The sequence below is a fragment of the Rhea pennata genome, chromosome 31 (genome assembly GCF_028389875.1).
Source record: "Rhea pennata isolate bPtePen1 chromosome 31, bPtePen1.pri, whole genome shotgun sequence".
NCBI lineage: Eukaryota > Metazoa > Chordata > Aves > Rheiformes > Rheidae > Rhea > Rhea pennata.
The window spans coordinates 1,554,417-1,580,559 of record NC_084693.1 but is presented as its reverse complement, the minus strand read 5'-3'; the positions used below and the strand labels follow the sequence as shown (position 1 = coordinate 1,580,559).

At 59.4% G+C, this 26,143-nt stretch overlaps 1 protein-coding gene across 9 annotated transcripts in view; it reads left to right on the top strand.

Moving 5' to 3' along the window:
* MEF2D (myocyte enhancer factor 2D) overlaps positions 1 to 10,800 on the top strand; it is a 34,119-nt gene extending 23,319 nt beyond the window's left edge. For 6 of the 9 annotated variants that reach the window (XM_062598097.1, XM_062598099.1, XM_062598093.1 and 3 more), the window contains 7 exons: positions 1,119 to 1,329; positions 2,319 to 2,375; positions 4,304 to 4,530; positions 4,705 to 4,725; positions 7,565 to 7,694; positions 9,773 to 9,995; positions 10,385 to 10,800. In XM_062598097.1, coding sequence (XP_062454081.1) covers positions 1,119 to 1,329; positions 2,319 to 2,375; positions 4,304 to 4,530; positions 4,705 to 4,725; positions 7,565 to 7,694; positions 9,773 to 9,995; positions 10,385 to 10,712 — 1,197 coding nt within the window. In that variant the 3' untranslated portion in view covers positions 10,713 to 10,800. The remainder of the gene's footprint in view (positions 1 to 1,118; positions 1,330 to 2,318; positions 2,376 to 4,303; positions 4,531 to 4,704; positions 4,726 to 7,564; positions 7,695 to 9,772; positions 9,996 to 10,384) is intronic. The other 3 variants (XM_062598100.1, XM_062598102.1, XM_062598101.1) reach the window with 3 other exon arrangements.
* Positions 10,801 to 26,143: the final 15,343 nt, after the last annotated feature.

Sequence of the window (26,143 nt, the reverse complement as noted above, 5' to 3'; positions counted from 1 at the left end):
TTTAACGAGCTGCGGTGGATTTTCGGCTGGTGTTTTCTGGTGTGCGTGGAGCACTAACCCGAGTCAGCGGCCGTCGCGCGGCTTCCGCCGCTGCTTCCAGCACCCGGCTCGGCCCGACGGGTGCATCTTCTCCCCCGGGATTTTGGCCTGGAACGGGAGCTGCCTCCCCGCGGCGCCCCCGGGGCCGGCTCTGCCCGGCCTGGGCTGGTGGCCGCCGGTGGCCTCGGGGCACGGCTCGCTGCCGGCCGCGGCGTGCCGCCGGGCTGTATCGGCCCGTCGCGTCGCTCGGGAGATGCTGCACCGAGTCGGCTTTTCCCTCCCCTTCCCGGGCCGCGCATGCACGTGCACGCGTTTGCAGTGACTCCTTCCGCAGCGCTCCCTCCTTACGCGCGCGCCCGGCGAAACCTCCCGAGCTGCCCCTTCCCCCTTCTTTCGGGGGGGGGTGGGAAGGCTTAAAAACCAAGGGAGGCCCCGCGGCGCAGCCGAGCCTGGGGGAAGGTCGCGCTGCTCCCTGGAGCCTGGCTGCGGGCGCGGGAGGTCTCCTTCGCTCGGGTCGGCGCCTCCCGGTCTCCTTTTGCAGCAGCTCCCTGCATCGGAGCTGCCTTCAGCACGGAGCGAGGTTGCGGAGCCTTCGCCGGCGCGAGCGCCCGGCGTTTGCACCGAGCCCCGCTCGGCTGCGGAGCCTTCGCCGGCGCGAGCGCCCGGCGTTTGCACCGGGCCCCGCTCGGCTGCGGAGCCTTCGCCGGCGCGAGCGCCCGGCGTTTGCACCGGGCCCCGCTCGGCTGCGGAGCCTTCGCCGGCGCGAGCGCCCGGCGTTTGCACCGGCCCCGCTCGGCTGCGGAGCCTTCGCCGGCGCGAGCGCCCGGCGTTTGCACCGGCCCCGCTCGGCTGCGGAGCCTTCGCCGGCGCGAGCGCCCGGCGTTTGCACCGGGCCCCGCTCGGCTGCGGAGCCTTCGCCGGCGCCAGCGCCCGGCGTTTGCACCGAGCCCCGCTCGGCTGCGGAGGTGGTAACTGCAGGTCGGCGAGGAGCGGGGGCTCCTCGGGGCCGGGGGCCCCCACGCCTCGGCCCCGCTCGCCCGCCGGCGCCTGCCGCCCGTCAGCTCCTGCTCTCTGCTCAGTCCGCAGTGCCGGCGCCCAACTTCGCCATGCCCGTGACGGTGCCTGTGAGCAACCCGAGCACGCTGCAGTTCAGCAACCCGGGCAGCTCCCTGGTGACGCAGTCGCTGGTGACCTCGTCGCTGACGGACCCCCGGCTCCTCTCGCCGCAGCAGCCGGCGCTGCAGAGGAACACCGTGTCGCCGGGGCTGCCGCAGAGGCCGGCCAGCGCAGGTGAGCCGCCGCCGCCGCCGCCGCCGCCGCTTTGCACGGCCGTGGGGCGCCCCAGCCCCGTCTCCGCTTTCTCCTCGTCCCCGGGAGAGCGGCTCGCGCCCCGGGTCCAAACCAGCGGTGCAAACCGCCCCCCTCGCCCGGGCGCCTTTCGGAGCTCGGCGCCGCGGGGGGACGAGCCGTCGCTCGCGCGGACCCGCTGGCGGGTGCCAGGGAGCAAAATCTCGCGGCCCCTTTTCCTCCGTTGCAGGGGAGGATCTGCCTCACGGCCGTAGTTTCCATCCGGCTCGTGAGCCGCTCGTTCGAGGAGATAATTTTGTGGTTGCGAGCGTAGAGGTGTTCCAAGTCCGGCCATCTGTGTTTCATTCACTTGCTGCCTTGGACACGGAAGAAATCCTGTTTATAGGAGCCAGGGCCTTGCATTTTATAAGAACTGTTTCTGCTTTTGGGGGGTTTGGTGTTTTTTTTTTTTTTTTTTGGCGGTCAAGCAATGTGCTTCAGACGAGACCGGAGCGTCGGTTTGTTGTTTCCAAAGCAAAAGCGGGGCTAGCACAGCGCAGCGTCGGGGCGGCGTTCGCGGCGGTCCCGGGAGTGCCAGGCGGCTCCTGCCTCGGCTTCCCCCGTTTGTGCTGAGAAGCAGAAAAAAAAAGTCTTCATTAATTTATTTAGTTTGCACGGGGGTGAAGCAGGGGTTTAGCAGTTTTTGCAGCCGGGGTGGGAGCAGGTTCCCCTCGGCGCGAGCTGGCCGTGCCTCGGCAGCGAAGCGGCCGCCGTGGTTTGCAAGCCCCGCGCTTCCGAAGGGGCTCCTGCAACGGAAACGGATCCGCCTGGATGTCGTTTCCAAACCCCTTCTCCAGCAACGCTGCTCGTTTTGCCCCGGGCTGGCTCGCCGGCAACGCGACCCCCTGATTTCCCCCCCGGCCTTCCTCCCTCGTGCCGTCCTCTCCCTCCCCGCGCTGGCGCTGACCCCCATGTTTCCGATTGCTTTCCAGGGGCGATGCTCGGGGGAGACTTGAACAACACGAACGGAGCCTGCCCGAGTCCTGTAGGTAAGCGAGGAAAAAAAATAACTCATTAAGGTTCCTTTGCGCCGCGTGAGTGAGACCTCGGGGCTTAGCTCCCCAGCTGGAAAACGCTCCGGAGGTCTCCGGCAGCGGCATCGCCCGGCACCCGGCAAACCCCGTCCTGCTCCGGGCACGGCAGCGCAGCGAGCGCGGTGCTGGATAAGGAGCTGGCTCGTCCCCCCGGGGGCTTTACGGTGGGAATCCGGCGCCAGAACGGCCATGGAGCAGGGTGGGATTTAGCATTTCCCCAGTTAAAACCAAATCGGGTGCTGGATCCCACCGCCGCTGGCCGCCCCGCTCCGCCGGAGAGGCCCCGCCAGGCACGGGAATAACCGTGGACTTTTCCCGCACCGGCAGACGGCCGGGAGCAGGAGGCTCTGCCGGCAGCGGGAGGAATTTCTCCCTGTCCGCCCTGGCTGTGCCTCCGGGACAAATGTCCCCAGGGCGGGTTGCAAGGGCTGGAGCCTCCCGCGGCTCGGGGCTCCGCTGCCTGCGGAGCCGGGAAGGACGGAGGGGGGCCCCGGTGCCCCGCGGCCCCCACGTCAGCTGCTGCGAGCAGCCGCCGCGGCGCGGCGCTTGGCAGGGCCCGTGAATGTCAGCATTGACGTCAGCGCAGCATTCCCCGCGTTCCTGCCGCCGCTCCAGGAAACGGGAGCGGAGGAGCCGGGCCGGCCGGCCCCGGCGCTCGGCGGCTCCGCCGGCCGCCTCTGCCGAGGGCCGGGAATTGCAAACCGGTGCTGGCTCCGGAGGGGCTTGGGGGCTCCCCGGGACGGCTGCTCCTCCGCCCCGGCAATCTGGCACCGCTTGCCCTCGCCTGCTGCCTCTGAGTCATCCGCCTCCGGGCGCCGCTGGCCCGGCTCCGGCTCCGATCCGGGCTGGATGCCCCGGATCCTGCGTATGCGCCGCTTGGCCGGTGCAAGGGCTCGGCGCCGGGGCTCTTCCCGGCGCTCCGGCCGTGCCCGGCTTTGCAGCGTGGCCGTGCCAAGGCGAATCATCCGCCTTCTGCCGCAGCCCTCCCGCCTCTTTCCTGGCTTCCCGCTGGCTCCGGCCGGCCAGAGGGGGGAGCGGATCCGGCCCCGAGGAGATTCCTCTGGCAGCGGCAGCGCCCGGAGCAGGGAAGCCCCTTTCTGAGGCAGGCTGGGGGGCCGGGAATCGAACCGGCGGCTCAGGCTTTATGCGCCCGGGGGGATTTTCTGCACCTTCGCTGTCGATCAGCACCAAAGCCGGGGGCTTCGCGAGCGCGAGGGCCGCGGGGCCGAGACGCCCGAGCTCCCAGAGCAAATCCCAGTTTCTCCCTTGTGCCACCGCGCCGGGGCTGGAGCGCCGCTGCCGCCAGCCGCCTGCCGAAATGCAGATGTAGCGCGATGGTGGCTGTGATTAATAATGCAATCAGCGACCTATTTTTCCCGGTCTAACTTGCAATGAATATGAGGGCTGAATCCTGGTGATTGCTAAACGCCTTTCTATCTTTGGGGCCTATTCATAAAAAAAAAAAATCCTCATCAGAACAGTAATCTGATCCAATTTATTCCTTTCCTGATGTTCATCAAATCTTTTCCTTTTCAAATTTTTTTTCTTCCTTCCCTTTCTTCTTTTTTTTTTCTCCTTTGCACACAAAATCCTTAAGTGGGGCAGGAGGAGGAGGAGGAGGGATGCTCTGATCTTCAAAGGGGCAGTAGGATCAGTGAACTGAATTTGCGGCAACGCCGCGGCCCCTCTGCCGTAAAGGGGCCTTAAAAGCGAGTGTAAAAGTAATGACCCCCCCCCCGGCAGGGCAGCGGGAAGAGCCTGCCTGGAGAGCAGCCCTCCCACGGTTACTGCTTGCAACGATCGCGGGTCCCCGCGGGCTGCCGGTGGCCGAGGGCCGCTTGCCCCGCGGCGCCGCGCGCTCACCTCCGTGCCTTTTCCCGCAGGGAACGGCTACGTGAGCGCCCGGGCTTCGCCGGGGCTCCTTCCCGTGTCCAACGGCAACAGCCTGGGCAAGATCATCCCGGCGAAATCGCCGCCGCCGCCGGCGCCGCCGGCAGCAGCAGCAGCAGCAGCAGCAGCAGCAGCGACGTCGCAGCTGGCCCCGAGCAGCCGCAAGCCGGACTTGCGCGTGATCACCTCGCAGAGCGGCAAGGGGCTCATGCACCACTTGGTGAGTGCCCGCGCGGCGCCGGGGGCAGCAGCGTTCAAAAGCGAGCCCCCGCGACGGGGCCGCAACCCCGAGAAGCCAGGCTTGGGTTGCTGCCCGGCCTCGCGCCCCCGCGGGTTCCCTCCCCGCGGCCTCTAACGGTGCCTCTCGGTTTTCTCCCCGTGCTGGCGCGGGCAGACGGAGGACCACTTGGCGCTGGTGAGTCGTGCGCCGCGCGCGTGTGCACGCGCGCGCGTGTCCCGGGTGCCGCCGGGCCCCTCGCTTCGGTGCTTTTGGGCGAACCCCTTAGCTCGTAGGCAAGCCGCCGGACGGGGCCGGGAGCTGCTGCGCGCCCCTCCCGCCCCCGCAGTGCCTGTTTCTCCGCTGACTTCGGCAAAGCAAAACGTCGCCGGGGCTCTGCCCTGCCGGCTGCGGCGCAGCCGCCGGTTTGCAGCCTGGGACGACCTGGCCCGCTGCCGCCGCCTGAGAGAGGAATAAATCAGGCTCTTCCCATATTAAGGACATTATTTAAAGCCTGTGTATAGCCACTGGCTGGCTGGGGTCCTCGCTGAGCCTGCTTTCTGCATGGGGATGGTTTTCTGCGTTATTTCCATGGGGTGTTTTTTTTTGTTGCCCTCCCCGTCCCCGGCAGCAAAGGGAGCTCCACCTTGTCCGTGGCCTTGCTGCGCGGCTGCGCTGCCGTTGCGGCGCAGGGCAGGCGGCGGCGGGGAGGGCGAGAGCCCCCGCGGCGGCAGCCGCCACCGCTGCCGGGGCGATGCTCTGCACACGCGCCGGCACCAGCCGCCCCCTTCGCCCGCCTGCGAGGAGACGCTCAGCCCGGGCAAGGGCTCCCCGGGGCCCCGGCAGACCCAAATTTTGCTGCTGTCCGCGTCCTAGAAGCCGTCCTCCTTGCCCCGGCGGCCCAGGGCCTCGGTTTCCCCATCCGCGAGGTGGGAACGGTGGCTGTCCCCCCCCCCCCGCTCTGCTCATCCGCATTCCCTCTGCCGGAGGGCACTGCCTCGCCGCGCGCAGGAGGAGCAGCTTGCTTAAGGCAAAAACCAGCCCCGGCTCGCACGAGCGGTTTTAATTAGCCGGAGCCAACCGGGGAGAGTTTCGCCCGAAGTGCAGCGCAGCCCTCGCCCGAACCAAGCCGGCAGCGCGCGGCGGCGGGCGGCGAGAGCGCGGAGCCGCCGGGCGCTGCGGGGCCCGGCGCGGATGCCTCCTCCCTCCCCCCTGAATTTGGATCTGCTCCTTCCGTATCGCTCGGCCCACGCCGGCTCTGGAAGCGGCAGCTCCCACCCCCGAGCCCGCGGGCGGGCGGCTGAGTCATCTGCCCCTGCGCTGGGCCCTGCCCCGCTACCCTCAGCCCTTTGCCGGCAGCTTCAGCCCCTCTTAGCAGGGCGGGTGCACTGCTGGAGGTTTAGTATCAGCCCCCGGTGCGCTCCTTCAGCACCTTCACGGACCCCCCCCCCCATTTCTCTGCATTGCACCGGCAGCTGGAGATGCAGAGCGTAGCGCAGGATCCGTTCCCGAGCCTGCAGCGACAAGCGCACTGCACCTGGGAGCCCGGGCGCGCGGTTTCGTAGCCAGCCGGAGCGGCGGCCGGGGATGGGGGCGCGGGGATGGGGGGGCACGGGGATGGGGGGGCTCGAACGCTCCGCTGAGTTTTGCCTGCGCGAATTGGGATTAAAACTCGGCGCCTCGCTCCAAGCCGTGGGGACGGCTGCGGCGCCTGGTTCTGCAGCCGGACGTGCCCCGGCGCGGCGCTCGCTCGTGCCGGAGCCCGAGGGAGACGGGGCCGAAGCGCGACCGCCGCCGAGGGGCAGCGGTCGCCGGGCTGCCGGCAGGACTCGCGCCAGGAAAACCTGCCGCAGCCGCCCCGGAGCTTTAGCAATTAGCATCGCCGGTAATCGCCTTCCCGGGGTGGCGCGGAAGCCGGGCAGCGCCTGGGCGTGGGGTGCGGCGAACCCAGGGCACCGGGGTGCTCCGGGGCTGGCCGGGACGGGCTTTGCAGCCGCCAGTCCTCGCCGGCGCGTCCCAGCCCCTAAGCGGCTCCGGGAGCCGCCGGCGTGCCGGGGAGGAGGGCGCGCTAAGGGACGGGGCCCCCGCGCAGCGCCGGGCGTGATTTAAGCTGGGCGCCGCCCCAGTCTTCGCAGGCTGACGTGTGCCTGGGCGCTTCAGATTAGAGCCAAGCCTCTTGAGTCCGATGTAAATCAGATCAGCAGAGACAGCCCAGATTATCTGCCCTGTAAACAGGGCTGAATCCGACCCTTCGATCCGCCCACGTAACGGCCCGCAAAGCCGAGGGGGGAGGCTGGCACGCACCGGGCCAAGGGCAGGATTTTTCCACGGTGGACCTGCTAATGCCTGGGTCATGCCGGCCTCTGGAGGGGCCCTATCCTGCAGGGTGCTGAGCCGTGGGTTTGAAGTTTTGGGATGCCAAAGCACCTTTAAAATCCTGAGCTGAGTGTGTTCGCGCTGCATTAGAGGGCAGGGGCTCGTTCGCAGATGCCAGCGCTGCCAGGAGGAGGACGTGGCACTCGGTGCTGCTTTAGCAGGTCCTGTTGCGGTCTGGTACCTCTCTCGCTCTTCGAGCAGCAAAACCTCGCGGGCAATCACGTGCATCCTCTGCAAAACAGTAACTCTTCTTGCATCAGAAGGAAATTGGGAGGATTAGTGCGTTAGAGACTGAGGCATCCCGCCGGGACGGGGACAGGGCCTGCAGGGCATTTGTTGTTCCTCGCAGGCGAAACGCGGCCCCGGGCAGCCTGGAGGCCCCCGGCTGGTGCAAGGCGACCTGCCGAGCGGGTCCCTAAGGGTCTAGATGCCCGTCAGCGCCGGGGTTTGCCTTGCACGATGCTGCAAGTAGGGGTGGCCGGAGCGTCGATGCCGGCCAGCCCCGGCGCCTCCAGGGCGGGTGCAGGAACCTCTCCAGCGGGGCCGGTTGCAGACTGAGGTTTTTGGTGACGCGGGGAGGGGGGGGGGGGGATGCGACCCACGAGGACAGAGCGTCGAAGGCGCCCGGGTGGCAACTCCGTCTCCGTTTTTGCTTCCGCAGCAGAGCACGCAGCGGTTGGGCGTCTCCCAGGCGACTCACTCCTTAACCACGCCGGTTGTTTCTGTGGCTACTCCCAGCCTGCTGACCCAGGGGCTGCCGTTCTCCGCCATGCCCACAGCGTACAACACAGGTGAGGAGGAGCGCGCGGCGCGGGCAGCGGCGCGGCCAGGGCTCTCGGCGCGAAGGGCTCGGCGAGAGGGAAGCGCCGGCGCGGGCGCGGGCCGGGCTCGGCTCTCCCTGCGTTACCGCGTGCCGCCAGACGCGGTCGAGCCCGGGACTTTTGCAGGATTAAAATAAAATAAATCCCGAGAGCGCTCTCGTGGCCGGAAGGGCCTGCCTCTCCCTTGCGCCCGTTGCACCGCGCCGGCGGCGTGAACGTGCTCTTAAGCTAATTACAGCTGCACCCGTGCCAAGGCTCTCGGAAGCGGCGGGTGATGTTGTAACAGGGGCTTAATGCAAAAGGGTGTCGACCCCCCCCCCCGCCCGCCGTGAGTTTGGGAGGAATGCAAACCACCCAGCCCAGCCCGGGCTGGAGGGGGCCCGGCAGAAGAGGAGGCGACGGTCGGCGAGCCTTCGCCCGGGTGAGGAGCTTGTCCATCGGGAGCCTGTCAAACGGCCCCGGAGACTGTGGGACTTGCTGCCTCCCCGCGCTGGCATTTGCTCAGAGAAAAGTTTGCAAAAATGCAGAAAGCTGCTCGCCTGGAAGAGCCCGGGATGGGCGTGCTGGGAACTCCCTGCCGTAATTAGTAGGTGTAGTCCAGCAGACGCCTGTTTGCGTGAGACTGGTGGGTTCCCCTCGGTGCGGGGAAGTCGGCTCCGGGCTCCGGGCCGCCGGCGAGCTTGTGTCCTGCCTAAGGCCTCAAAATAGGCTTTAACCGGGCTGCTGCCTCTCGGGGCGGGGGCGGGCGAATTCCGGCTTTCGGTGTTGGTTTTATTCCCGCGGATGAGCCACGAGCAAAAAATGTTCCGGCTCGGGGTGTTGTAGGTGTCCGCGGCCGGGACGCCGGCTGGAGACGTGGCGCGGCGGCGGGGGGGGGGGGGGGGGGGGCCGGCGCGGTTCGGCCGCCTTTAGCGAGCTCGGCGCTGCGCGCCGTGGCGCTCGGCAGGGCTTTTCCCTTCGAGCTCCGGGAACGGCGCGGTCGCGCCCGTCTGCCTCGCAAAGCGGCGCCGGGAAGGGGCTCCCTCCCCTTTCCCTGCCCGAGCGGGCACGGCAGAGGAAAGCGCCGGGACTCGGGGGCTGCTTTTGCGGCAGGGCGCCGGCCCCGGGCGGCTTGCACCTCCGTAGGCGGCCGGACCGCTCTCGCCCCGCCGCGTTTGGTCCCTGCGAAGGGCTCCGGCGCGCCGCTGCCTCCCCGCGTGCCCGGCGCCGGGAAGCCGGATTCGGCGCGCGGCGGACGGCGGACGGGGAGCGCCATCTGCTGATGTGCAGAAACGGGCGGCGGGCGCACGGAAACGGGCCGCGGACGCGCGGAAACGGGCAGCGGACGCGCGGAAACGGGCCGCGGGCGCGCGGAAACGGGCCGCGGACGCGCGGAAACGGGCGCCTGGCAGCCTCAGGCTGGGCCCCCCTCCCCGGGGGCGCAGTGCCCGCCGGGCTCAGCTTGCAAAGCCGTTCGGTTAAACCCCGTGCAAGCTTCCGAGCAGCAGGGAGAGCCCCGGGGTGCGGGCAGAGGAGCGCCGGGGCGCTGCGGGGCTGTGCCGTACGGCGGGCGGCGCCGGCACGCGTGCCCCTGGCAGCGGGTGCCGCTTCCCTCCGCTCCGTGGGACTGGAGGGCAGCCAAGCGGCCGCCGGGCCTGGCGCTTTGGAAAGCAAGGGGCTGAAACGGGCTTGTGTTTGCCCGCTCCTGCCCTGCGCTGCAGGAAACGTATTCGTGTGGTTTTTATCCAATTTCCCGCTGCTGGAGGGGGCATAATCAGGTGTTTTCCGTGCCAGGGTCCTTTCCTGGTGGAGCCGGTGCGTGTGCATGAGCGCACTTAGCTCTGGGTGGACGTGCGCGTGTCCTTGCGCACGCTTTTGGGCCTAAGCTTATGAGCTCGGGGCTAGAAGAGAGGGGTCCCGCAGCGCTGTGAAGCTCGCAGCAGCGTCTGCCGCGGGCTCGGGGCGGTCGCAGAGAGGCTACGGCCCGGCGGATGAGCCTCCGCCTTGCTGCCGCGCTCGGTTTTGGAGCAGCCGCGGCGCTGCAGTGACCGGAGGTTGCGTCTCTCCAGATTATCAGCTGACGAGCGCCGAGTTGTCCTCGCTGCCGGCGTTCAGCTCGCCTGGCGGGTTGTCCCTGGGCAACATCTCTGCCTGGCAGCAGCAGCAGCAGCAGCAGCAGCAGCAGCAGCAGCAGCAACAGCAGCAGCAACAGCAGCAGCAGCAGCAGCAGCAGCAGCAGCAGCAGCAGCCGCAGCAGCAGCACCTGGTTCCCGTTTCACTAGGCAACTTAATGTAAGTGAAACGGAGGGTCGCTCGGCTGATGTCCGGAGCGGGATGCGGAAATCCTCGGTCGCGCCGGGCCCGCGCTGCGACGCCTCCGGCGGGCGGCAGCGCCGGCAGCAGCCGCCGGCTGCTCCCAGCCTCTAGGAAGCGGGAGCGGAAACAAGTCGGGAAATTGGTGTCCTGCAGCAGTGTCCGCTAGTGCAGAAAGGCGATTCCTGTTGATACTGGAAGTGAACGGGTTGGGGGGGGGAGCTGCAAAGAGGAATAACGACGTGCTTCCCGTTACCTCCTCCGTTTGCTTTTTTTTTTTTTTCCCTTCCCCCTCCCGTTCCCTATCGCTTTTCTGCCTGCTCTGCCTCGTGCTAACTAACCTTGTCCTCTCTCTCTCGGCCGCTCAGACAGGGCAGCCACTTGTCCCACGCCACCACGTTGACTGTCAACACCAACCCCAACATCAGCATCAAGTCGGAGCCCGTCTCGCCCAGCCGGGACCGAAACACTGCCACGCCGCTGTCCGCCTTCCCCCCGGCGCCCCGGCACGAGCCCCCCGGCCGCTCTCCCGTCGACAGCCTCAGCAGCAACACCAGCTCCTACGAGGGCAGCGAGCGGGACGATCCCGCCCGCGCCGACTTCGGCCCCTCGCTCGGGCTGCTGCGCCCCACGGCCGAGGCCGAGGGCGAGAGCCCCTCCGTCAAGCGCCTGCGGCTCGACTCCTGGGTAACGTAACGGGCCCCCCCCTCGGCCCGGGGGGCGGCCGCGGGGAGAGCCCGGGGCCGGGGGCGGGCGGGAGGGGAAAGGGGGGGAGCAGCCGTCGGCGAGCGCCAGGGAAATCGCCGGAGGGGCTGGAGCGCGGCGGTGGGGTGGGGTGGGGGGGAGCAAGGGGCGCCCCCGCGGGATGCTCGTCCCCCGCGAGCCGGGCAGCAGCGGCGGTGGGGGGCTCCCGGGGGGTCCTCCGCGCCTCGCCGCTCTCTGCAGCCCCCCCCCGGGGGCCGGGCGCCCGCGGCGCCGGGGCCGCCGCCGGCTCCCTCCCGCCCCGCGTGAGTCCCGGCCGCCCCGGAGGGGACCCCGCGCTGGGCGTCGGGTCCCGCGGTTTCCGCCCCGTCGCTGTGGCGGGATGGTGAGCTGCCTTCTCCGGCCGACCGGCTGCTCTGTTTGCACTGGGAAGCTGAGAAATGGGCGGGGGGAAAAAAGGCTAGAATCCGTCCGTTTGTTACCGAGCAAAATTTGTAAAGAAATCTGAATCTCCCGTGGCGTGCCACCCGTTCCCACGCTGCAAGAGGTAAAGCTTTAAATTAGAAAAATAGGAATACGTTGCTCATTTGTGTTTAAGAGTGCAATTGAAACAGGGAAGATTTCGAGGCCCTGAACGATACGGGGGAGCTGTTTGGGAAACCGGCTGAGCTCTGGGATGGTTCGGTGGAAAGGGAAAAGGACACGAGGGAAACGGAGAAGCTCCCTTCCCTCGCCGGCGGCTCGCGCCAGCGCGGCCGGGCCGGGCATCGGCGACGGAGCGGAGCCGACCTGCCCCCGAAATCACTGCGACGAGCTCGGCACGGCTTCCGGAGCGGGCGGGAGCCGCGGGCCGCTCCGGTTCTCGCTGCGTCCCCGCGCCGGCTCCCTCGCCCGTCCACCCGCTGCTGCCAAATGACCCAAACCCTGCCCGAACGCCCCTCTTCGTCCCGTGCTGGACAAAGCCCGGATCCGCTCCCGCTGCCTTCCGCAAAGCTGCCTCGCTCCCGGCTTGCTCCCGGCCGCGCGCCCCGAAACCCGCGCGGAGCGGAAAGTCACGGTCGGATTAGGCGCTCGCTCCTAGGAGGCGCCGCACAGATGCAGCTTCCAGCTCGGCGCCTCGAGGCGAAGCTCGCCGCCTAAAAACGTCCTCGGATGCCGCCGAAACGGAACCAGAGCTGCGTTTTTCGAAGCTGTCGCTCAGCGGGAAACCCTCCGGAAAACCCGGCGAAAACAAGCGGCCGGGGCGGGCGACGAGCGCGCCCCGGTCTCCGCGGCAGGTTTTGTGTGGTTTTGCTTAAAAAAAAAAAAAAGAAAAAAAAGAAAAAATAAAGAATTGCCCTGTCCTGCTCCCCGCGCTCCGCCGGGGAGGTGGGCCGGTGCCGGGACGGGCTGCGGCGCTGCTCCGGGCACGAGCCCAGGCCTTTGCCCGGCCTTGCTTTGGAAATCAGGCGGGACTGACGGCATCTCTCAGCGGTGTCGTTTTATTTTATTTTATTTTTTTTTCTCGTCACCGTCTTGCGTGGGGGAAAAAAAATTAAGACACGGACACACGCAAAACCGCGGCGGCGCAGAAGGTCCTTCGCCACGCGGGCCTCGCTCCGGAGGGGGCGCGAAGCCGCCGGTCCCCTGCCCGCCCCGAGCAGCGATACAAACCCAAGGGAAGAAAAAAAAAACAACAACAAGGGAAAAAAAAAAATACAAAACCCAAACCCACACCGTTTTTGCTCCCGGACTCCATAGCCCGATCGCACGTCCGCGCTTGCGCCCGGAGCCGCGGAGCGGAGCGCCCGTGGGGACGGGGCGCGCGGAGGAGCCGGCGGGACGCGGCGCGGGAACCGGCTCCCGCCGGGCCGGCGGCGGCATCGACCTCACCGGCGCAGCGATTTGGGGGGTTTCTGGGGCTCTTTGGGTTTGTTTTCGGGGTGGGGGGAGGGCAGCTTGGGGGTTATTATTATTTTTTCCGTCCGGGTCATTATTCTTGATTTCCCCACAGACTGTAGAATCCAGTAAACTCCTAATTTTCAAAAGACAACGAGAAGAACGACAATCTTAAGCAACCAACACCCTCCTTTTGTGCTTCTATAAATATGTTTCTGATCTTATAATTTTATTTCTCGTGCTCATCTGTACTGTTGACAGTTACAATTGTGTATAATTTTTTTTTTAATTTGGAATTTTTGCGTTGTATAGGGTTTAGTTTTAAAATATATATATATATATTTTCCATTTTTTAAAAAGGGGTGTTGCAAAAAAAAAATTGCACGATTTAAATGACAATAGTTAAAATGCTGCAGTTTTTAGAGATGTGGAAGCAAAATGGAGCTTATTTATTCTCAAAGGCTATAAAAGTGTAAAATGCATGAAGAAAAAAACATTTACAAAAAAAAAAAAAAAAAAGACAAAAAAAGTGTAACCTGAACAAAGTGTAGCGTTAAAAATTTTAAATGACAACGACAACGACAACAAAAAAACAGCTAATATATTGTGTTTGGGCTAGTTTGCTTTTGTTTTTAATTGTTCCTTTTTTGGAGAATGAAATACAATTGTGTATATTTTCATATAAGAAGTATGCACTGATATGTTTCAAAAATGATATATTACTTTCTAAAAGTGTGGTTACTTACCAAAGTCTGCTTCTGATCTTTAACCTGCTCGAAATCTCTGCGGCTCCTCGGAGCCGGCGGCCCCCGGGGCTGGACGCGGACCCCGCCGCCGCCGTCGCTGGGGGCTTTTTGGGTCGTTTTTTGTTTCGTTTGCTTGGTTTTGCAAAACTCTGCAAACCGGAGGCTGGTTGGCAGGTCGAGCCCCCCCCCTCCCCGGGGGAGTTGCGGGGTTTTTTTTTTGCTCGCGGCCTCGTTTCTCTGCCCCGGGGCCCGGCTGGTGCGCGGGGAACTGCCCGAGGGCGCCGGGTGCCTCCCCGAGGGCGGAGGGGCCGGAGCGAGGAAGGGGCAGATCCGCGCGCGAGGGGCCGAGGTGCGCAGGAAGCCTCAAAAAGGGTGAAATAGGGAATTTTTTTCTCTCCCCCCCCCCCAAAAGGGCGTTTGCGAAACGCGCAGGGGCGAGCGGCGGGCGCGCGGGGCGCTTCGTTAAAACCGGAGCTGCTGGGAAAAAAGGAAAAAAAAAAAAAAAGGAGGGGGGGAGTGAGCTGAAGCAAGGACAAGAAAAAAAATGAACATGATTTTTCCCCCTTTTGGCGTTCCTTCCCCCCTCCACTGTTAAAATTCTCAGCTCAGTGGGGGAAAAAAGAAAAGATTTGCAAAAATCCACATTATGCTTGAAAATTCCACCTACTTTTTTTTTTTTTTCTTTTTTTTCATTGCTCAGCTTCGGAAAACTTTGCGCTAGCCCTGGGGAAGAAACCCCCCGCTGCAAACCGCCACTTTCTTCCCTTCGCTGCTGCTTTTTCTTTCTTTCTTTCTTTTTTTAATGCAAAAATCTCAACCCATAACACGAGTATTATGTTTTCGCTACCTCCAGCACCCGTCTCCTGTCCGCAGCCAGAAGCCATGCTCGGGATGCAAGAGGGCCTTTCCCCCTTTTCCCCCTTTTTTCTCTGGAAATCCTGTCCCCCGTCGGTCCCTCTTGCCCCTTCTTGTCTCTCTGATCTCTCACTTGTAGTATTTTGCCTGGCTACTGTAATTGTAAATAGGGAGTTTCACTATGTTAGCAATGGTAACAGTACAGAAAAAAATGTTTTTCTTCGTTGTATTGATATGAAATGAGATTATATTTTTGTCAGAGTATATTGTAATAATACCGACTTTGAACATGGCCAGAATTGTACAGCTGCTTCTTAGGTTTCTCCCTCTCGGCTCTTCCCGTGTCTCCACCTCTCACCACCCCCTCGGATTCGCCCCCGGATCCCTCCAGGTCCCGGCCGGGGTGAAGAGTTTGGCCTGAGTGAAAGGGCAGTTTTCAGCAGACCCCCAAATAACGGCTGTTTTGCAGAAATCGTCATTTTTTCCCCCTTTTTTGCCATTTGTTTTCCTTCAGCCGGGCGAGGTGCGCTTGGCTTAGGAAATGGGGCAGCCGAATTCCCCGTCACCCCTGTAACGCCGACGAAACAGATGGACGTTGGCACGCTCTGGGGTGTCCGCAGCAATCTTTGTAAGATAGAGTAGACCCTTTAAACGATGCACTGAAGGAAAAAAAAAGGATTATAAATAAACAACCCTCCCCGACTTCTATATATTGCGGTTAGTGAGATTTCCTACACGACTCAGCCTGTCCGTGTTGCCACAGGCAGCTCTTCTCTCCTCCCCCAGGATGCTGCACAGGTAGAAACAAAAAAGTAAAATAAATAAATAAACGTGCACTTCCCCCATGGTAGTTTTATTTATTGTTTTGAGAAGCAATTAAAAAAAAGATAAACTGTGTATCTATAAATATATATATTATATATATATTTTTAACCTCTTTTTGCCCCCCAATGCTCCTCCCCCATGTGTGCGTGCGTGTGCGTGTGTGCGTGAGTCGAGGGATCCCGTGCTCGTGGGTGGTGATTTAAAGCAGCCCCTTGGGGGTCCCGCTCGCCCTGCCGGAGGGATCCCGGCGCAGCGGGGCCGGAGGGGTCTCGGCTCCCGGCTCTCGCCCCGGCTTTGCTACCCGGCCCCATGGGTCCGGGTTCAGCAGCGAAAACCGGGCCGCGGAGTCAGGGGAGGGAGCACTGATGCTGAGCGCTTGCAAACTCGCACCCAGGATCTTTGGCTCAAGCCGCCTTCGAGTATTTGTACCCTCGGGGTCCGGCCCGCTCGGAAGCCTCCCGAGCCCTGGGAACGGGTCGCGCCGGGCTCCGGCCCCGCTCCCATCCTGCCCCCCTTGACAATCAGTGTCTCCTTCCCAGGGACTGCAGCACGTGCTTGAGACCTCCGTTTCGGTTCTTTTCGATATTCCTTTTTTTTTATTATTATTATTTTTGTGCTGTATGGTGATGCGTTATTGTATATTCCACAATAAGGAAAAAAAAAGAAAAAGAGATAAAAAAAATAATAATAATTACCCTGAAAAATTCTTATGAGTTTTGTTTGGAAACTCTTTCACTATATTTGTTGTAAAGAGGTTTACTATTAAAAAGGAAAAAAATACACGTTTCTGATAACTTTCTGTGCCTCTGGCTCTTTCTTCCCCCCTCGGCGTGGCAGTGGGCAGTGGGAGGCTCCCCGAGGGGTCTCGCTCCAGCGTCCAAGTCCTGCTTCCAGCTCATACCAAAAGTAGCTTTGGGCCAGCTGCTTGCTCAGCTGGGAGGGAGGGTTCCTGATGCCCTCATTTCCCCTAACGCCAGCCACATGGGCTGGGATTAGAAAGGGAAGAGGCTTCCTGTGAGGTTGCAGGTAGGTGCCTTCTCTCCCCTGCCCCTGGGTGCCTCGGGTTTGGGGTCCCTGCTGCGTGCTCGGGCTTTTTGGTGCGTTAGGGCCAGACTTCGCCCAGCCTTGCGTGCGTGTAAGAGGCTGCGGCTCGCCTGCAGCGCAAGCAACCGCTACTTTTTTAAAACTGGATGTCTTGAAACGCAGGAGCCCCTGCGAATGGGTGCATGCAGCACATGTGGGTGCGGGGTGCCTCCAGCCCACCCCTCCCGCTGCTGCAGGGCTGCTCCTGCCTCGGGGCTTTGCCTTGGTGCCCGCTGGGCAGAGCCGGGCAGGGTGCGGGGCTGCGGGGCCCGGCGGCAGGATTTGGCCCCTAGAGGGCAGCCCCCGCCCGCAGCCGAGCCCGGAGCCCCGCGGCAGCTCCCGGGGAGGGGGCGAGAATTGGCGGGGGGGGGGTGTCGGTTTGTATTTCAGCTGAGCCTCAGCGGGTCGGAGCTAAGCCAAAGCGTGAGCCGGCCCCGAACGCGAACTCGCCCTTGCGGCGACTTCCCGTGCGGCGGAGAGGGACTCAGAACTGTGGAGGGAGGGCAAATTCGCAGCCCCCCTCCCTCACCCCCCTAAATTAACCGAAGCAGCCCGCTGCGCTCGGAGGGGCTCGCCTCTGCCGAAGCGTCCCCGGGAAGGGCTCGCATCCCGCACCCCGGCGGGGCCGGTGTTCACCCCCGGTAATTCTGGCAGAAGTCCATTACTGGAACCAAGCGAACCGACCGCCGAGCCCCCCCCCGCCGCCGCCGCCCCCGCCCGCGCGACGCGCTTCTTATTTTACCGAAAATCGCCCTTTCCGCGGGGCGGCTGCTGCGCCGCGGCGCGGCCGCGCGGTGGCGCCAGAGCGCGGCGCGGCGCGGCGGGCGGTGATTGACAGCTGTCACTCCGCGCGTCCCGGCGCGGGGCGCGGCGCTGCCGCTGGCAGCGAGGGGCTTTGGAGGGGGGCGGCGGGGCAGCGTCCCTCTTTCAGGGGGCGCTTTGGCGTTGCTGTGACCTGGCTCGCTCGGGAAATTGCCCCAAGTTGGCTATTTCCACCGTTCCCGCTGGCTCCGTGCTGCTGCCGTGTGCTTCCTCCGTGCCGCGGAGCGGGAGTTAGGTCGTGTTTGCCTTCAGCAAAGACTGGGCCCTGATGAGCTCTAGGGCCTGATTTGAATTCCTTGAGAAGAAATAAAAATACAGGAACAGATCTTCATCTGGTGCAAGCTGACACCGCTCCGCTGACCTAGAGAGTGTTAGCATCAATACATATGGGAAGCCTGCGGGATTTGCAGTCCATGTAGATGAGGAGAGGACCTGGACCTCATACGTCTTTCAATCCGTTTGGACTTGTGAAGACAGATTTGGAGCTGTCAGGGGGTGTGCAGCGTTCCCAGAGACGAGCACTCGCACACCCCGGGAAAGGTCGTTCAGATTATCGAGGGGTTTGCAGCTCTTCTCCACCGGCTCTGAGAGGCGTTCTGCTTCCAGGGGCAGGAGGACCTCATTGCTGTTTCGCTAATGGCACACTCCGTCAGCTGAATGCAGGCAGCTGGCCCCCAAACTTCCAACAAAACAGTTCTGTTGGAAAGTGCTATTTCATCAAAACTGCTTTCTTAGAGGAACCAGGCTGGTCCCCGCCACACAAAGCGTTCACTCTTCTGGAGCTGGTGGAAGCTGAAGATGTAAATAACGAGGGTTTATCAAAAGGCACTTTCAAAAATAGTGATAATCGTATTTGTATTACAGCTCCCTTTTGTGCTAGAGATGCATTCTGCGCAGGCATGCACTGCGAAGCGTCTCTGCCCTCCAGGGACAAGGCTGCCAAAGGAGCAGAAATCAAAGGGAGAGAAAATCTTTGCCCAGATCAACCCACAGCCTGAGAAATATTTGGGGGTTTTGCTCTCCTCTGTACCTCTAAGTTGCAATAAGCCAGGAGACTGCAGTCTTTGCATCTGGTTCTTCCCTGTGTGCCAAGGGTGACCCTTTGCTAAACCATCTTCCGGCTTCAGGCCTCAATTTCCCCATGAGATAATCGCTCCTGGCAGCAAGCAGTTATTAGTTATTCTTGGAATATAAAGCACAAGTTTATACTGTCTTTTTTTTTTCTTTTTTTAGCTTTATTTGATACTAGGAGGGTGTCTGGGAAGACTTCTTCCCAGAAAGCCTGTGCAAATATGAGATAGCCATAAGACTCCCTGTGCTTTGTGCTTTGTAAGGCCATGTGGGTATACAGGTATCCTCACACAAACGGACACGAGTGCCCACATCACAACCATTCACGTGTCTACAAGCCCAGACCAATTCCAGTGCTTACACAGATGTGGGCAGATTTGAGCGTGCGCATGTAATTGCATGCCTGCAGCTGGGATAAACCCGTGGTGCCTTTGCACTCGCGTGTGTGCTGCAACCGGGCACACGCGCCTGGTGTGTGTACGCACCACAGCCCTCTGCAAGTTCCCAGCTGCTCCCTGATGGTTTATTTTACAGACCACCCTACTCAAACTTTGAAGTAGATTTAAACAACAACAGCAACAGAACTATATGCCCAGTATAAATCTTTAATCAGAACATGTTTTTTCCCCCTCGGAGCCTGCACTGCTGTGTACAATCAGACCGCAAATCAAAAGAAAGCAGAGTAAATTATTCATTGGGAATCTATTTCTGCTTTCGCTACATGTGAGAGCCGAGTGCCGAGTTCTGGGGTGTGAGGCTGTCTCAGGGCTATTAATATTCATCCCAGTAAGTTGGTTGGGGCCGCGGTGCCAAGAGATGGGTAAAAACTGCCAGTTACTTTGGTGTCTGCAACCTCAACTTCGCACAACTTTGGGTTCTTCTCTCCTGCTAGTAGAGAGCATTTCCAAGGGGCAAAGGCTGCCGGAAAGGGATGAGATGACCCATGTGTGAGCAAGCATCACCCGTGGAGCTCCACGGGCCTTATTTGCTCTCCCTGGCAAGCAGCTTTGGGTGAAGATATAATCCACACCTACCCCTTGGGATGCTTTTGCACAGTGCAGTCGTGCGAGGGGGTTTTGTCCGCTCGAGAAGGGGCTTGCACAGCTTTACGGCGGGTGGGAATCAGGCTCGGGAGACAACGCGGTGCCGCACCAGCTACTTGCCTACCTCTCGCTCACGAGCGCGTTTCGCCCACCTACATGCGCTATTTATAAGATAGCGCTTGCAACACGCAGCCGGCACAAAGCCGCACCTGCCGGGGAGCTCTCGCTGCGCGCGGCTCGGCTTGTGTTTTGCCGCTAACGTGATACAGAGGCGTTTGAAAGATCTAAACATTTAGGCAGAGTTGCCAAAGCTATTCAGAAAATAGCACAGAATATAGCTGGGGGGGAGTATTATTATTATTATTATTATTATTATCATCGTCATTGTTACTATTATTATTTAAGGAGTGCTTCGGTCTGTATATTGATAACTGTCTGACACAGCAACTTGTTCTCCATCTTTAGGAGAGGCAGAAGCCTCTTTCATGGTTTTTGAGGTTTTTTTTCTTTCTTCTTCTTCTTCTTCTTCTTCTTTTTTTTTTTTTTTTTTTTTTTTTAATTTCAGAGTTACGCTCCACGGCACAAACTGTAAAAATACATTTTCAAATGGCAAAAACAGACAGGTCGGGACCTTTCTGTTAACAATCCCCCACCCCATCCTCACGGTCTAAAGCAGTGAAGGATTTTGCAGAAAAATAATGGATCATTTTCCCATTTACCCATGATTCAAGGATTAATAACTAATCCCATCAAAGGACATCTGCTTAGATTGTTCCTTGTCAGTGAAAGTAAATAGAGCCTTTTAGTCTTTAGACCTAAACTCCTCTGAGGTTATTATGCCGAGGGAACCTCCTACAAGCGCTTGCTTTCTCTTTCGCTCCTGCTGCGACTAACCCTGGAGGGAGAAAGCAAACTTTGCTAGTCCCTAGACATAAAGGTTATTTGCTAGAATGGAGGAGACTTTCTATGCGAGGCCGGGTAAGCCGAGACCCTCGCCCTCCCCTAAGGTTAGGGGATAACAGGAGGCCGTAGCCTGGGGAGGCCTTTGAGGCGCATTGTGCCGCTCCGGCAAGCGATTTCCCCTCGCCGGGGGCTGGCGCGGTCGCCGCGTCCCCGACGGCCAAAGCTGCTCCCCAGCCCAAGCTCCCCTCTTTCCCTGCTGTTGCTCATCAGCTCTTTGGGGCTTAAAGGAGGAAAATAAGAAACTGTCTGGATCTGGGCCTCGGTCCAAAGTCTGGTTGGCAGGAAAGCACATGGTGGGAGCTGGGTCCAGGGAGGGAGCGGGCGGCCGAGCCGGGCTCTGCGGGGCCGATTCGGGAGGTACCGGCAGGGCAGCTCAGACTCAGTGAAAATAGGCAAGGATAGCGCAAATCCCAAGGGCAAAAGTCTTGGAAAATAATTAACTTACTATGAAAGAGCTGGTTGTCGTTGCCTGACTCGGGTCTTTCATTGCTTGGTCCCCAAATGCTTTGCAAAAAAAGCTGCTTTTGGGGGCCAGAGTGTTCCTGCTGGGAGCTTGGGCCGTGAGGGACCTGCTCAGCTCAGCAAAACTGCGATCGGGTCACCCCAAATAAGTAGAGAACAGCCTTATCCGCTGCCCGGGGCCCCTGCGAGTCTGTCACCGGCTCCGCAAAGAAAGTAACCCCTGTTTGCCAGAGCGGAAGGGGGAGGCTGGAAAGTGGGGTTCCTCGAGCCCCCCGAACTGGCCAGCTGCCTTGCACGCAGGAGTGTTGCAACTCTGCAAGTGCTAAGGAATGAGCAGGCCAGGCCACAGCGAAAAGATCCCCTGAAGGAGGAATCTGTGGTAGAAACGGGGAAGCCGGGAGCTGCGGAGGTGCATGGGGGCACGCGGGGCCCCGGGTTCGCTGCAGAGCCGAGCTCTCGCTCGCTATCCTCGCGCCAAGCTGAAAATAGCCGCCACGCGATCGCACCATGCAGCTCGAGGGATGCATGTGTGTCATTTGTTGTAGGCATTGCAGAACATCTAAAATTAGATCCCCCCCCCATTTTTTTTTCTTTCTGCCAGAACATGGCTGAGCATCTCATCCATGAACACCAGCTGTGGATTTTGCTGTTGCTTTGGAAAGGTTTCCTCAGAGTTAGGGACAAAAAAGAATCGCTGCTCCGCCCTCACGCACAAAATGCAAGAGTAATTACAAACCGGGTCCGCAGGTCGCAAACCCAGACCTGGCTCTGGTTTTCTGTGGGAAACCTTTAAAAACCCGGCTGCACGCTAGCCCTTGGCCGTGCCGGGAAGCCGGTCCCGCAGCGCTCGCCCTCCGGCCCCGCGGCCCCAGCGCCTCTAATCCGGCCTCCGCTCACAGCTCCGGCGAAGGGAACAATTGCAGGCAAAGCCAGTGGGAGTTCAAAAGGAGCAATACTGAATTAAACGATAGCAATTTCCCTTATTTTCCACCGCTTAAAGGTGCACGCTGGGAATGTTTAAATATCCTTGTTATCCCCTTCAATACCTAGAGAAGGCTTTTTTAACAAGCAGGGCTGTAATCAGGCCACATTCGTGCCAGGCATCTCTTACGAACAAATGCTGTTCTCCAAAAGAGCTGTCCAGCTCCCATCCAAAGCCCTTTGAAGCAGAAGAAAAGGCACCTGCTGACCCAAGGGCTTTGGGCGGCCGCATGAGCTGGGATAGGTGCCCGGGGACACTCTACCCAATTTTCCTGAGACAAAACAGAGGTTCCTCTTTCCATATAGAAAGAGGGGGGCTTTTTTATGTATTTGTTTATTTATTTATTACCAGTTTAGGGATGATCTGCCGAGTCTGGAAGTGGAAATTAGGATAATATCGCATCTCCGGCCAAGATTGCCTGCTATAAATGAATTTGCTCGTTGTCAGGCTCTGGCCGCCTTTCTTGTGAAGCTCCCGGCTTGTGCGGGTCCTTCTGAAGGCATCAAGCTGCTGTTTGGTCTTTGGGGTGAATTATTAAAATCTCAGTGTGGGATAGGAAATCTGGCATTGCTTGGTAGGAATGAGTGGAGAGTGCAGATATCCGGAGAAGGCGGCTGGGGCCGAGGGCTCCGGGTGGGCAGAAGCACCGGGAGCCCAGGGCGGCCCACGGCGGTGGCTAGCACAGCCCTGGGGATGGCTCTAAGAGTCTCTCTGTCTGCTGCTTCCTTTAAAATGCATCTTTTGTTGCAATTTTCTTTGTCTGGAGAGATTTTTAGATGGTGACATTGCGTGGCCCGTATGGGAGCAGAAATGCCCACTGAATGCAGTTGTTTGCAGAAGGGTGCAGTACACAAGGCGGATATTTCTTAGCACTGAGACAAAGACATTTATTTGAACATCACCCAGGTCCAGTTTCCTGCAAAATTTATCAGCCGTTAACCTGCTCAGACAACAATGCCCCAAATTTTTGTGAGACTGGGGCCGTGAGGAGAATTTCAAGAAAACTTGTGTGTGAACGTCACACATTACCAGCAGTATACTCTTTCACAGGCAGTGGATGTTGCATGGCTATAGTTTATAGATAAATAAGCACATGTGATCTGTCTAGAGTCACATGTGTTTGTGCATGTCTTGGTGCAAATACTTAAAAAGCCAAAAAACCTTCTTTGAACCATCTGTGGCATTTCTTACAGAGCTCAAACATCTCCTAAATGGAGCCTCTCTGATCCAGCAGGCAGAAAGAGGGGGATTTCCCTTAAAAATCCTGCCAGGAAACACACGGGCTTATTCTGCTCTGGGGCCCTGCAGGCTCCATGTGCCCGTGGTTGCAGCCTGGTGTAACCTGTGGTGCTCAGTGATGCCCAGCACCCATTAGGGAGCAAAGAAGATTGTGTTTTTCTTTTAATGACAGGGAAGTGTGGGAAGAGCGGTGTGTATTTTGCAATCCACATGTGCAGGGATGCAGAGGTGCTCCTAGAGCATTTGTCTCCCGGCTTCCTGCGTGTGCCCGGGTTCCGTGGGTGGATGGTGCTGGTGTGTGGACGCATACAGCTGTGTGTAGTTCAAACTGTGTGCACTCACTGCAGGCACACACGTTGCACACGCACACCCTGTGCACACACTGCTTGTCCACGTGCATGGCATGAGCACACTGCATGCGCACACACGTTGCTTATGTCGAATGCACACGCTGAATGCATATGCACTGCACCTTCACCTTCATATAGGGCATGCACGTATAGGGCACGTGCAAAGCCCGGGGGAATCAGCCCTCGCCCCTTGCAGCAGGCAGTCCTGGGCTTTGCAGCTCCCCGACGTGCATGGCCCTCCCGGGATCGGGGGCTGCTGGAGCCCCGCTGCCGCTCGGCACCTCGCAGAGCCTCGTGGAAATAAAACCCGCGGGGACTCGTTGTCCTCTGCGCCGCTACGCAGCGCCCGCCGCGCCTCGGGGCGGTGTTGGCGGCTTTTTCGCATTTTTGGAAAAAGTATATGTATGTATGCATTTTTAATCCGTGTCGAGCGGTTTCTTGGCAGCGGCGCCGCCGGGTCCGCGGGTGCGGGCTCGCCGCGGGATGCGCACGGGGACTGCGCGGCTCCGCGGGGCGCGGGGGAACCCTCTGCACATGCCTCCCCCGAAACACGGCCCGCGGAAAACCCCGCTCTTCTCCGAGGTGAAAATCCGCCTCTTATCGCCGGAGATTAACCCCTCCCGCAGCCCTAAATTCGCCTCCCTTCATCAGCTCTCCTAAAAAAAAAAAAAAAAAAAAAAAAAAAGTTTTAAACGCCTGTTTTCCTTAAATAACCCCCTTTAACTGGCTACCCTGCAAATGACTAACGCTTTGGAAAAAAATAAATGTGAGATGATGAGAGCGGTACCAAACTCCTCGGCTCCAGGCAGAGGCTGCGTGCGCTCAGCTGGCGGAGCCAGCACTCCGCAGCGCCTGCTCCGGGGCGAAATTTCGAAAACCTCGGCTGAGTTTATTTCTCTCTTCCTCCCTCCCCAGCCCCTGCTCTTTTAGGAGCAATACGAGAGAAAATAAAGCAGAGCTTTGTCAGCCAAAAAAAAAAAAAAAGAAGAAGGTGGTGGGCACACATCACCTCCGTGTCACCGAGCGGACTGACCACAAATGAGCCTCATCTGAAGGCAAAAATCGCCACTTTCTTTAATTACTACTTGGGGTAAGGGAAAAAAATTAATAAATCCACTTCTTTAGCATAATCTGGTGAGCAGAGCTGCCTTCCTCACTTGCGGGTAGTCAAGCGATGCCAGACACTCTTGTATCTGGAGTGGGTATTTTTGCAGGGAAAACGCTTCACCCCGTTGGTTGTCGGTAACTGCGAATCTGCCAAGAGACGGGGAGCCGAAAGGGATGTTTTTTCCCTTTTCAAACAGTAATCTCTGCATTTCGGAAACCACGGGAGATTTATAGAAGCTAGCAGATTTACTCCCAAAATATAAATAATAACTGTATCAAGATATAAAATGAGAAGGAACTGAAATACTCAGGGTGAAGAAGAGTCCTTCAGCCTGTAGCCATATAGACTATTTTCTGCTTTTGGCCATTCACAATAAATAGATGAAGGGCGAAATAAATCCCTGTAGCTCGGGAGTTAAGGAGGGATGGGGTAGAGGAAAGTACCTACCGGAATGCTGAGAGCAGAGACCTGCCTGACCAGGGCTGGGAAACTGGCTCTGTTGCAGACTGCAAAATTCAACCGCTGAAAGGGTTTTTTTTCCCCAATTAAAAAAAATATATAAAATAAAATAAACCCATGCAATTACCCTTCCCCCCCCCCCGTCTGTTTCGCTTGCCTGCAGCTGGCACGGGCGAGGACGGGGGAAGTGTGCGAATGGGCACGGCAGAGAGCAAAAACGTAATTCGGGCTCCAGAGCACCGTGTTGACTGCGCTTGCATGAAATGTAGCCGTGTTGCAAGCGCGCCGTGCCACTCCGGGGTTAGGCTGGTGCTACGGTGAGGGCTCGGGGCTCGCTGCCATCCTGTTAGAGCCTTCTGGATATTTTTGCTCTCTTTGCCTTATTTATTTATTTATTTAAACCAGCCCCCCCCCCCAAAAAAAAAAAAAAAGGAAAATTGCTTTTAGGAAAGAATCGATTCCTGATTTCATTTCGTTATAATTATTTTCACTTTTGGCTAGCTGGCGAAATAGAACAAATTTTATTCATTCACTAAAAGATATCCAAAGTAAGGAAGAAAATCTGAGTCCAACTTTAAGTGTGCATTGTTCTTATTTTAAGGGCCGTAATTAGGGTTTGTGGAAGGAAGAAAACAAAGTCGTTTCCCAAACAGAGGAGGGAAAAGCATAAAGCCGATTGTAACTTCATAAAATGCCGTAGTCAGAGAAGCTGGCAATGTCACCCACACTTCCTCTGACGGACAGTTAAGAGGAAATCCACTCTCCTGTATTGCTTCTGTAGTTACACCCCCAACTTTGATCAGTATTCAATAAGTGCCAGGGGGACTTTGCTCCTAATCTGTGCTTATTAAGCAAAAACGACAACGCTTATAAAATTGCAGGTAACTCTTGGTTGTAACAAGGGAACACACGACGGAGCGTGCGCGCCTGGAAATTACGGGTTTATTGATTAAAAAAAAAAATCTCAAAAGTCAGCAATTACCTTTAAAATATTCTGTACGTAGCGTGAGCACGGCCAGCTCCTACACCTGAAGGTGCCCTCGCAGCCGGAGCGCTGCGCCCGGGCTTTTGTTGCCAGGATGAGGGCTGGGAGCCCTTTGGTTCCCCCAGCCAGTCCTGATACCTGGTACGCGGCATTTTTGCTAATTAACAGCTATTTTTCAGTGTCCAACCTGCAGCTCCGACATGGCTGAGGGCATTGCCTCTGCTCGGGGCTGCAAGATATTGAAGCAACATTTCATTTTTGGTCGCTGCCGCCACACACGCACACTCGTAAGCAGAGAAGCGTGTCCTGGACCGTGTTGCATGCCTTGACTTTTGCCTAATTAGAGACATGATTCAAAGCATCCTCGAGTGGCCCAGACGAGCGTGGATGCACATCCTCGGCGGATTGCAGCGAGCTCTTTGTGCACCCGCAGCTTCGCCAGCTTCCCACAGCCGCCAGCTCCGCATTTAGCGGCTTCCTTTTAAACTACCCAAACGCCTGTAGATACATTTTCTTTTCCCCTCTCAATTTGTCCTCCCCCCTTCCCCTGTTCC